The sequence below is a fragment of the Sapajus apella genome, unplaced genomic scaffold (genome assembly GCF_009761245.1).
Source record: "Sapajus apella isolate SASKATOON/1434 unplaced genomic scaffold, GSC_monkey_1.0 scaffold182, whole genome shotgun sequence".
NCBI classification, from domain to species: Eukaryota; Metazoa; Chordata; class Mammalia; order Primates; family Cebidae; genus Sapajus; species Sapajus apella.
Window position 1 is genome coordinate 684,118 of NW_022437122.1, and position 12,304 is coordinate 696,421.

A 12,304-nucleotide genomic window follows, 5' to 3' on the forward strand; every position below is an offset into this window, starting at 1 on the left:
ATGTCCTTACCTGCAATGAGACACATTGGTAAAGAAAATTTGATCGTTATATTTTCAGGATACTCAGTTCTTCAGTTTACATGTAGGTCATTGAAAACGATCAGTTATATTGCATATGACCATCCTCACTCTCCAAATAAAGCTCGCAAGTTCTCAGTCTTTTCTATTCTGTTTATTGTCTGATGTTATCTGTCTAGATTGTTTCAAAGACTTTGGAACATCTGCATGGTTTTCTTTTGTTCTTGGTTTTGGATTAAACATAAAATAATGTAGGTCATTTTGATTTTTTGAGCATATGCTTTGGCCACAGCCTGCTAAATGGACTCTTCCTAAACATCTTGATGCAGGCAGTTGTTAAGCAGTTGATTTGGAATGGAATTGCAATGTCATTAACTGGAGTTGATACAGTATATTTTTGTGAGTGTATTGTAAATGCAACATGAAAAATGTGCAATGTTATTCTGCTTTCTTCCATGCAAAGGGTGAAATCAAAATTGCTGTTTCTATTGAAGATGAAGCCAACAAGGACCTGCCTCCGGCCGCTCTGCTCTATAGGCCAGTTCGTCAGTATGTTTACGGAGTCCTGTTTAGTTTGGCAGAAAGCAGAAAGAAAACTGAGAGACTTGCTTTTAGAAAGAACAGACTTCCACCAGAATGTATGTACTGTAACAATCCATTGTTTGTTTTCCTCGGTACCTCGTAATCTCTTGTGCATTTTCTAAAGCCTTAGAAGAATCATGACTGAGTTGACCCCGAGTGCCTCTGTGTAAAGGAGGTGGGCCATCATCGGGGCAGTAGGCCAGGGTAAAGGCTCTTAGCAAAGGAGGAGAAGCCACAGACTTTCTTCCTTAGTAACATTCCAATAATGATGTTTATTCAGTAAAATAATAAAACAGGTTTACACTTTAAAGTGAATGTTGATCTGAAAGCAGACTTGAATTGCCGCCACTCTCTGTAATTACCACGTCTTGGTAATCAGGACGAGTGTGTTTCTGTGCTCTGGTTTTCATGAGGCACAGATCTGCTCTCTCCAGAAGGCCAGGGTCCTGGAGAAAACTTCCAGCAGGTCTTTGGTTGGCCATGTTTATGCTGTTGGAGTGCCACCGCGCATGGCTCTGCAGCTGTAGCGAAGGTCGTGAGACTCACGGATCGTCGCAGGATTGTGATGATTTGTCTCGGAGTCCTCTGAGACGTGTGCACTTCCAGCTGATCAACTCTGGGAGTCGGGGGTTAAGGTGGAAACACCGAAAAGGAGTGTTTGAAAAAGTTGGTCAAAGATGAGGTCAGAGCATTTTTCTTTATCTTCTAGTGGGCCTGTGTGTAATATTTGGAGAAAACGATGCCTTTCTGTTCTAGGTAATTTTATCTCCTAATGTAAGGAATGTAAAAGTGACTGTACATTTAGTTGGAAATATAGAAAAGATCCTCAAACATACAGTCTAAAATAAGAATATTATGAATTGTGGAAATTGTAAATTACTAGATCATTCTTTGAGCCATGGATAATTAGTTACAGATGATTTGTCTTGTGGTGGGTCAATGCAGGCCTGAATTGGTGAAGCTCCTTGTCAGCACTGACTGTGTGCAGTACTGAGTTTTGGAACTTTAAGTTAATTAGATTTAAAGTTTTTTTTGTTTGCAATTACTATGACAAACTTGTAATCTGTAAGGCTTTAAAGTGAAGCACTTCTCACTACCCTTCCTCGGTGATAGTTGTCCTGAGAGTGATTGCTGAGCTGATGGTGTGACTGTCACTGGCAGGAGGTGATGCTTGCTCTGCAGGGCTCTGAGCATCTCGACTCTCTGTGTCTTCGATGGCTGGAGATAACCATGTGGAACAATGAACATTGTAAATGACATTCTTCTCAAATGTTTAGGGCATCCTTCAATGTACCTGTTCTCCTTCTTTTCTCACATGTGATCCATTTGCTCACAAAAGGATGGCATTTCTTACTTTGCACATGGCTGGTCACTTTTCCTGGCCTGTCACTACTCCTCACTTCTCCTGCAGCCTGACCAGGCCCTCAGAGCCCCCCCCAACCTTTTTTTTTTTTTTTTTTTAGTTTTTCCTCTCTCTTGGGCTTAGTATAACTGTGCTGCAGGCTCTGTCTAGTCTCAAATCCTGTGACATCCTGGCTGCTGCAGCTCCTCTGTCCTCAGCTTCAGAGCACTGCAATGGCTTTGTGGTAGCAGGTATTCTTTTTTTGTTTGTGTGATCTAGAAACAGAGTTACCTTTACACAGCAAACTCCTTCAGGGTTTTCCAGTGATCACCTTGGATTGCATAGGAATGGGCTTTGTGGGTTCTGTGCTGTCCCATGGAGTTAGGTATGACTGTCTCCTGCCCCTCCAGTATTGGGCCCTTTGGCATCATTGGTGTGCTGCCTGTCTGCAGCACACATGGCTGATGGTGCTTCCTATGCTAGCTCCCCATCAGCTGTCTTGGTCTAGGTTGGGAGGTCTCTGGCTGAGCCTGGGAGAGGCTGTCCTGTAAATGCACAGTAGGGAAAACTCTTGGAAAGGCCAGAATGTGCAGAACACATGGGTAGTAGGGGGTGGGAGGGGAGGCAGGGATTGTGCAAGCCAGGAAAGGCCACAGCTTTCATGATGTCAGACTGCTCTGACCTTCTCTGAGCAGGCCAACTCCAGCTGGAATCTGAAGTCACTGGAACGGAGCCATCAAAAGGAAGAAAAGACAAGAAGGGTTGGGGAAGTCTGAAATGACTCAAGTGAATGGGGTGCCATTGATATAGGTGGAGGAGGAAAGGAACACAGGAGAACACAGAATAGGATGGTGGCGGCAGGTGGCACTGGGTCTTCTCTTGAGATGTGGCTGAGATGGCCAAAGGAAGGCTGTATCTTCAAAGTGAGAACTTCCCTTCTCTCTTACTCTTTCTTTTTCAGGATGGGAGACTGAATAGTTTGGTTATTGTTATGTTATTTATTTGACCAATGGGGAGGATTTAGTGGGGGTGAGGTAAAATTATCAGAGAGAATAGGAAAAAATAGTAAGCTCTGATAAAGAGTTTATGTTAGTAGACGTAGGTGGGAAGGAGGAGCAGAGGCAGGAGTCCATACTTTGGGGCCACCTTTGTTGGTGAAGGCAGGAAGAATTGGGGATAAGGATACCTTAGGTTTGATTTGGGAAAGGGAGTCAGCTAGCACTGAGGAAAAGGACAGGGGCCCAGCCAGCTGCACTTATGAATTGATCATGGAGCATGGATATTTTCTCCACTGTGGAGGCTGTGCTTTAACCAATAGTAGCGTAGTACTTCTTCAATGGTAAATGAGATTTTTAGAGTGATTTCATAAACATTTATGTCTATTGCTATTGTGTGTGTTACTCTTAGAGCAGTGTGCAGCAGACAGTGAAAGAATGAATAATTGGTTTAGGTACACACAGCTTATTGGAGATGAAGACCCAGTTTGGTGCGTCAGAAAATTAAACTCTGTTGTGTGAGAGCGTGGATAAGTGCTGAGATGCTTTGAAAGGTCAGTGCTAAACAAATTGCAGTCTTTTCCGCTCAAGTAATTTATAAACTTTGATTTTGACTTTTCTGTAGAAATGGGGGGCCATTGAAACTTTGGTACAAATGATGTTTCCATTTAGAAAGATGAGTGCAATAGAGATGTATGGACCGAACCAAAAAACAGAAATGAAGCCTTTAAGTGGGTGGTGCAAATGACCTTTGCCTAGACAGTTAAGACCCTAGAACTTAAGTGTTTAGAAAATGTGTTATTACTGTGCTATGACAAATAAAAATTTACTTCTGAATGGAAAACGTGTAGCTTTGACCTCTGAGTTTAGAAGTTTGAGAGACCTTACTCAGTACTGTAATTTCAGTGGGTGAGATTTTTGTAAGCAGCTCTGGAGTATAGGTGTTTATAGGGAGCTGATAAAATTGAACTTGTTTTATGCGTCAGTTACATTCATGAGGGGAAAACAAGCCTATAAAAAAGGTTTTTATGTCAGTGACGCATCTGTGATAATCACCCTAATTGGAACACCAGCTCTCCAGAAGTGAAATTTTTGTTTTGAGACTGTCTTGTGATTGTTAAGCCTGAATGCTCTCAACTTGCTCAAAACCAACCTTGTTTGAGAATTGAGTAATGTGCACAGTGTGATCTATGTTCATGAGCATTGCATGCATTAAAATGCCTTTCATGTAACCTGTTCATTAGATTTTAGCTGACTAAATACTGACCCTGCTCAGGCCATTTATTTGAACTTCATTACTTGAAATATCTGTTAATTGGTTGCATATTTTTGTACTAACGAGAGTGCTATAACTTCTTGACACTCTAAATAGGACAGGAAAATGTTTGTGCCACAATGAAGCTGACATTGAAAAGTTTCTTAGGTGTTCTTGATTGACTAGATGGAAAAATGATTGTATTTAGATCTTGTTGAAACTTGCTGTCTAATCTATGGCCACTCTTGGACCACATATAGGCTGAATGAAATTATTGGTATAGTAGAAGAAGATCGATGAGCCAAAGGAGTCCTGGAAGGACATGTCCCTGTGAAGGATTGTTCTCCCCTGACCCTGCTTTCTTGGATTTCTGATGTGATCTGGCAACCCAGCCCCCTGCATACGGGCTCCAGAGAGAGTCTGCTGCTCCAGCAGCTGGTGTGGCCATTTATGAATGGAAAATCTGTGATCTAAAATAGCTTCAGAACCTTATCTGCGCAGATAAATGTTCCTGTTAATGGTCACTGTAACAATAAAGAATGTCCCAAGATGGCCTTCTTATCAGAGAGAACTATTGAAAAGGCAAGCATGTTGAAATCTTAAGGGTTGCTTAAAAATATTTGACTGTCAGCAAATTTAAGACATGTATTCATTTGGAAGCCTAGTCAGTGATTAAGGTATATGATCAAGTGTTCATAATTTACAGGTAACATTCCTGTGATTTACCAAAGTTTCATTTTTAAAGTCACTATATGGTGAAAGTAGGATATCATACCCTTAAAAATTTTTAGCCCTTCTTCTCCTGAACTAGGCGATAGCAAAAAAATAAAATAAAAGTCAAAAAAGTAAAAATTCCAGCCTTTTGAAAGTCATGTTGTATTACATGCTGGCAGTTTATTTTCCACCCCTTTCTTTCCATCCCTAAGTTCTGTAATTTCACCTTAGGAAATTCAGAAAAATATTTGCTTATCATGGCAGTATATGCCTTGGAATTCTAAGCCCTGCCAGTGGTGCATGTGGAAGAGAACTATTAATACCCAGGGGCATTCAGATTCCTGCAGATGTGCTCCACAGTGATAGTGGCACCTGCTGGTAGGGAGGGTGGAACCCAGGGGCCTTTTCTGTTGATGCTGGAATAAAGGTTGGGCGTGGAGATGAGCCCGGAGTCTGGCACAAGAACTCCTGGCTTTGAAGCTTTCATCTTGCAAAAATACAGGTGCTGTAGCGAGTTTCTTCTACTCATTCCTGTGGTGGAGGTGGTTATGTGCCTCAATGGCTTTTCCTCCTTCAGGGTGCTTCTTGGTTGCTCTCAGTCACTGGGGTTCTTCCTCTCCAAGTGTAAGTGGGTGAGGCAGCAGTGGTTTGAGGGCAAACAAGACAGAGTAAAAGGCCTACGTTTTAAAAGATTGTAGGGTAATAAATATCCCCAGCAATAACTGAAGAGTACAAAGTTCAGAAAGTAAAGCTTAGTGATTTGCACATTTTTAAAATTAACATTATCCACTTAATAAAATTGGCCTTTGTTTCTTGCCTCCCATTTCTTTTAAAAGTCTTCCCTAGTACCTCAAAATTAAGTAAGAGAAACAGACTTATAAAAAGTAGATAGCTAAAAATTATACACACATGAAATAAATTTATGGAATGAGGGAACAAGTTTATAGATGATGAGTACTATTTTTATGAAAGATTTTCCTATATTTATTCCCGTAGTTTTAAACCACCAAGAAAAGCCGAAAGGAGCAATTTTTCCTGGTCCAGTTTGCTTCAGAAATGTTTTTATTTGTGCTAATAATTGGAAATGCTAATAAAAAATAAGTCTGCCCACTGTGGATTATATTATGAAGTAATAGTTTAATCAATATTACTGTGCTGATTTCATATGTGTGAAAATTGGTATTGTAAACATTTTCCCCGTGATTTCTGTGAAGGCCATTAGTAAGTCTGTCTGAATTTCTTTATTCTACAAAGATCTCTAGGATCAGCATTGACTTTTTTTCCACAGAACTTTGAGTAGATCAGCATAAGAGATGATTGCCGAGGAAGCCAAATAATATGACAGGCCAATCTGTATATTACTCTTTTGGATTAATATTTATTTCATAAGTCCTCAAACTCTTTTTTTTTTTTTAACCAGTGTTACTTGCCAATCCTTGAACTTTTGAGTTTCTAATATAGTAGGAATAACATACATGGAATGAGGAATAGGAACAGCATTGATCCACATGTCTGTAATATCGTATTCTGCTACATGTCCTGGGCCTTACTGAGCATTTATATTTTTGTGGACAATGAGCTGCTCCATCCTCAACTATCAAAGGTTTAAGAAAATATCCAAAGCTTTTTACCTTTGAGAATTAAAGAGGGTGCTTACCGATGTGTCAGCCTGAGGAGGAGAACTCAACCTGCTGCCTACATGCTGGGGCTGCTTAGAAGTTAAGGGACAGTTTCTCTATTAGAAGGAAAGAACAGTCTTCATTGTCTCCATTTTTCTGTATCTCCCCTGATATAAATGAGCTGGAGGTTTTTATTGTTGTTTATGATCATAACAATCCCAGGAAAGCTCGGCAAGTATAATAGTGGCTCCTCCCTAAATACACACAACCAGAAGTCTAGTCAGCCACCATCTTGGAAGCCATTCATCTTTACACATCTCTTCGTCACCTATGAACACGCATGCATGCATGCTGCAGCTCTCTCTCCTGCTCCCTTAGTGGGCATTGCTAATTAATGGTGGTGCTTTGGCACTAAGCTTAGAGACATACTTTAATAATACGGTCTTTTAGGTGGCCACTCCAGCAAGTTGGGATTGGCGTACAAAATGAACCATGTATATTATTCCTGGGCTGGTATAGATCCAAAGTCAGCATTATAAGAGATTTTTAAGGTGGCTTAGTTGTCATAGCTTTTTTTTTTTTTTTTGAGATGGAGTCTCTCTCTGTCACCCAGACTGGAGTGCAGTGGCACGATTTTGGCTCCCGAGTAGCTAGGATTACAGGTGCCTACCACCATGCCTGGCTAATTTTGTATTTTTTTAGTAGAGACGGGGTTTCTCCATGTTGGTCAGGCTGGTCTGGAACTCCTGACCTCAAGTGATCCACCTACCTTGGCCTCCCAAAGTGTTGGGATTACAGGCGTGAGCCATTGCACCCGGCCTAGTTGTCATGTTACATGTGCTACTAAAAGAAGAAGAGTAACATCTGATGGAAAACATTGAGTTTTTAACGACAGCTTAAGTACGATAGTATTTTATGGCCCCAAATTGTATTTTGAAGGGGTGCTTTCTGTAAGGAAAATGCATTATAAGTTTAGCCTCCAGTAACATATCTGCCCTAGAGTTGTTTTTGCCAGTGTAAAAATTCGGTTTAGTGTAAGGTAAAGAAGACAGTTTAATACTCATTCTTTTAGAACTAGGCTACTTCCTGAAGTAGTAAGTTTTTCTGATAGTTGAAAAGATGAGATTAATATTTGTTGATAGTGATACACTATCAATACCTATTCATAGGTCTTCAGCTAGATGAGCTGACCTCCAGGAATCTCTTACTGTTTTAATAAGACACAGTAGGAACATGTTTCTTTTCAAAACTACCAGTACAGTGTTCATTTTGCACCACCATGCTTTTTCTAAATCCCAGATGGTACCCACCCAGGATGTGCTGGAGCCCAGTGCCATGGACAAGCCCGCATACCCACAGGTTTCTGTAAAGACTCAAGTACCTTGCTGTGAGCTAGCTACTTTTATTTGCTTATTTCCTGTGGGTTGAGTAATACCAGGAGGGCCGAGAAGCCCAGAGAGAAGAGCAGCAAGTGCTCCCATCTCTAGTGGCTGTCCTTCAGCTGCCCATTTGCAGGTGATTTGTAAAGCAGAACCAAGCTTTTTTCTTTCCTCATCTCCTTCCACATTTGAGGGTGCTGTGTCAACCTGAAAATTGGATGTCCCTTGGAATTCTTCATAAGCACTAATTTTTAATTAATGTAAGTAATGTATAAAATGTGAATCAATCTCATGCAGTTTTCTCTACATAATGAGGGGCACTAGGTGCTTTTTATATTTAATCATTAGAACTGTATTGCAAAGTTAGTTGTGACCTCTTATCTTAGTCCTGGATCTAGGCTGAGGTCTGAGAACTCAAGGAGACCCTCCCTCTCAGGCACACGCCCATGCAGATTGCCCGCCTCCCCCTTGCCCCAGCTCTACATGGCACATAGTAGATGTTCCATAAATACTGATTAACTGATGGGCCTACGGTTCTGCCTCTCTTCTGTGGTGGAAGACTCAGAAGATCCTAACTGTTAGAGGTGAGCACCTTTGCTTCTGGGGCAAGCCTTTGTGTCAGTCACATCTATTTTCTTTGGTAAAGACATGTATTTCTTGAATTGGACTTGCTGTTCTTGTCATGACTCTTGTACATGGGCAACAACATGCTTAGTGCTGTGAAAGAGGACACTATCCCCTCTCTGTCCCTACTGTGTCTACAGGCTTACCCGAGACAGTTCTGAGCCCTTATAGGACTCGGGGCAGCCTTTGGCTGGAGTATTGCTGTGAGTCCATCAACAAGAGTCCGGTTTCGGCTCTCAGGAGTATGTTCACCTGTTTCTGTCTGGGCTGTGTAGAGTCTTGAGACACAGCGCCAGGCCAGGCTCATTCAGACATACAGGAGGCCCTCAGAGCTCTAATGTGGAGAGTTGTTGGAGGCACCTGCAGCTGGAGTGTATGTTTCTGAGGATACCGTGCGTTAGGACTAGTGCCTGTGACCTCCACTTCACTGTGTGACCTAGGGCCTCGTGGGAGGAACTCTGCAGAGGCCTAAAGGTTTTGAAATTGAGAAGGAAAATCTTCTACCAATAGTTTTTTTTTTTCCTAGAATGAAAATGAAACATAAATGATTGCTAAAATGATTAAAGAGAGGTGAGAACAGAGTCGATGAAAGGGAAAGAAAAAAATGACAAAGATGCGTTTATTAATTATGGCTCTCTTGAAGACCCCTAGGGGACTCTGGACAGGCACAACCTAAACCCATGCTCTGTGTGTGTGGTATGTTTCAGTGTGTGTATTGTGGTGTGTGTGTGGTGGTGGGATGTGTGAGGTGGGGTTTGTTGGGGGGGTATGTTGTGTGAAGTATGTGGTATGTGCGTGGTATGAAATGTGTGTCCTCTGTGTTTGTGAGGTGTGTGTATGTGGAGTAATCGGATAGCAACATAGCATATTGGCAAACAGCTCATTCTGGAAGCCCCCCCGTTGTCTGTTTTCTCTTGGGGCCAAGCAGCCTTGGTGTTGGATCACAGGAGGGAAGGCAGGGTTGGCTCACAGGAAGGCCTGTGCATGGTAGTGGTGGTTGTGGAGATGATCCTGTATGCTGCGACACTACTTCTGGGAAAGCTTCCGGAAGCTGAGCTGTGCTGGAGATCCACAGGATGGGGGTGGGGGCGGTGCCTTAGATTGTGCGTCCAACGACAGGGTCTACTTCATGATGGAGACTTTATTGGTTTTATACCTACACTTAAAAGTATTGAATAAAAACAAATAAGCATGTATTTATATATACATGTATGTCTGTGTTTTGACTTGATGGACTTTAAGGATTTGGAGTGTTTGAAATAGTCCTTTAACATCTAAACACTAAGATATTCAAATGTAATGATAGACATTTGCCTAATGAGAGCAGTAACATTTTTGTAAAAGGAAAATTTTTAGTGACTGCCTTAACTTATACCCCAGCTGTGCCCTGCAGGCTTCATGTAAGGGGACACTATCTGGAGCTGGCTCCGGAAGGGCTTGTCACAGAGCCCTTGCAGTGAGATCTTGACTCGATGTGTTCCTATATGTGACACTGTTACCTGACTTGTCAGGTAGTGAAATGTGTTTAAGCATTTTTTTTTTCTGTTGCTGAGACAGTGTGTATCCAAGTATCTAACTCCTGGCGTTTTTCATGACATTTTAAGCGATTATTGTATTGCCTGATTATATTTAGACTTAGAGTGGAACTGGAGATTAGCCAGTAATACATTTAACTCTGTCCTGCTTTTGGATTCTTCAGGATGCCTTAGGTGTTACTTTAGAGAAGACAAACCCAGATAGATTAATGTGATTTGGATAGAATGAATGTGTTGAAGATCAAATTAGAGTTTATGATAGCATCCTGGTCTCTGAACAGCCACTGACCTTGGAGTGGGCTGTGTACTGGAATGTGTTAGCCAGGGACGGTGCCTTTGCTCAGGTGTAGCAGCACTGGGCAAGGGGCCACACTGGGCCCTGCTGTGGTTCTGGTGTTTATTCAACTAAAGTGAACCACTTGTTACTTATGAAATGCACACTCAGATTTCCCTATTGGGTCGTTACCTCAGTGCAGTTGATGAAATTTTAACATTCTACTATGCAGTATGGATTGTTTTTGCTTTATTTCCTTGTCACTGTTTTTTCCTTAATTTATTGGGAAATCAACTGGGAAAATGTGGATGTTTATGTATTTGTAAGAATTAATTGACTAACAGTAAAACATCTGTGGATAAAAGGTATTGTTTTTGTTATGTCAACTTAGAACTTCTTGTCGTTTTTGAGACCAAGTGTTGGATAACTTTATACTCTGAAGTCTTGCTGAATAGAATTACTGTGTGCTGGCATCATCCGGGACTTCAACACTTGGAATATGTGCATCTGCTTGTGTTTTATGGCCAGTCTTAAAAATAGAGTTTAACAGTTAAATTTGTTAAAGTGGGAAGTTCAGTAAAGTGGTTACTGAATACAAATTATTTCTCAAATCTAACTTATGAGGGTATTTATCTATGTAGAAAGAGATTACGTATCCAAATTGGATTTGGCATGTTAAAATAATTTGATAACCACATACTTCTGTGAATGACACCGATTGTTATAACTAAAACTATTTGTAGATATAAAATGTTAAAATGGATTTTGTCTAACATCTTGATTTATACATATTAATTATGTGAGGAAATCAAGTCATAATTTGATTGGATGAAACTTATTTGTGGCCTAAAATCTGAACAAGCTGTTAATTGCATGGAATAGAGGGGCAAACAAAATACCCACGAGGACTTGATGGTTGGTGGTTTGCTAGGGAGAGAATGCATCGTTACCTGAGAGGCGATTTCTTCAGACCAATTACTACAGCTGCTTATGTTTGTTAAGACTGAAAGTAGGTGAATGATGCATGAATGTGTCTTCTCTGGTTTTTTGTTTCTGTAGTCTCACCAGTGATCATTAAAGAATGGGCAGCTTACAAAGGGAAGTCTCCTCAGACCCCGGAACTGGTTGAAGCTCTTGCCTTCAGGGAGTGGACCTGTCCCAACCTGAAGAGGCTATGGTTGGGCAAGGCGGTGGAGGACAAGAACCGCAGGATGAGGGCCTTCCTGGCCTGCATGAGGTCGGACACCCCGGCCATGCTCAACCCTGCCAACGTGCCCACTCACCTCATGGTGCTCTGCTGTGTCCTACGGTGGGTGCCATGAATGGGAACTGGGGCCTGGGTCCCAGCCACTTGTAGGGGCTGTGACCACAGTGTCAGATGAATTCTAGAGAGGATGTAAAGTTTATTCCAGATCAATCATGTTGTCTGTTGAAATTTATCCTTATCCCACATTTATATATGTGATAGAAATGTAGGCTATGTAAATGCAATCTAGATTTTAATAGCTATGATACAGTATGTTTGTAGTGTTTTTACACAAACATGATGGCAAGTATTTGTATATCTAAACATGAAAAAGTACAGTCAAAATATGGTATTATAATCTTATGGGACCACCATTATGTATGTGGTCCATTGTTGACCAACACATTAGTGTGGCACATGACTGTATTTATATCAGTACGGACTCCTGTCCTCTTTTACAGGGTCATAATCAATTCACTTGGGGTTATATCCAGCTCTGCCTTACCCTTGCTCACATTGTCCCGGCTCTGGCCTTGGGAGCTGTCTTAGGTTGGCCTTTGTGACACACACCGTCCTCTTTTTTGGGGAGAGCTTCCTTGCTTTTTGGCGCTGTGAGATGCTTCAGGCATGCTTTTTGTTTCCCTGCTCCAGCGTCAGCCATCTCTCCAAAGAGCAGCCCTGGTTCCTTGTCATGAAGAAGGTATCTGGAAACCCAGGTCTG

General features: G+C 41.5%; 1 protein-coding gene across 5 annotated transcripts in view; it reads left to right on the plus strand.

Moving 5' to 3' along the window:
• The window catches only part of FAM120A (family with sequence similarity 120A), a 119,504-nt gene that overhangs the window by 82,606 nt on the left and 24,594 nt on the right, over nt 1–12,304 (plus strand). For all 5 annotated transcript variants that reach the window (XM_032268528.1, XM_032268529.1, XM_032268525.1 and 2 more), the window contains exons 10-11: nt 482–656; nt 11,397–11,646. In XM_032268528.1, the coding sequence (XP_032124419.1) occupies nt 482–656; nt 11,397–11,646 (425 nt within the window). The remainder of the gene's footprint in view (nt 1–481; nt 657–11,396; nt 11,647–12,304) is intronic.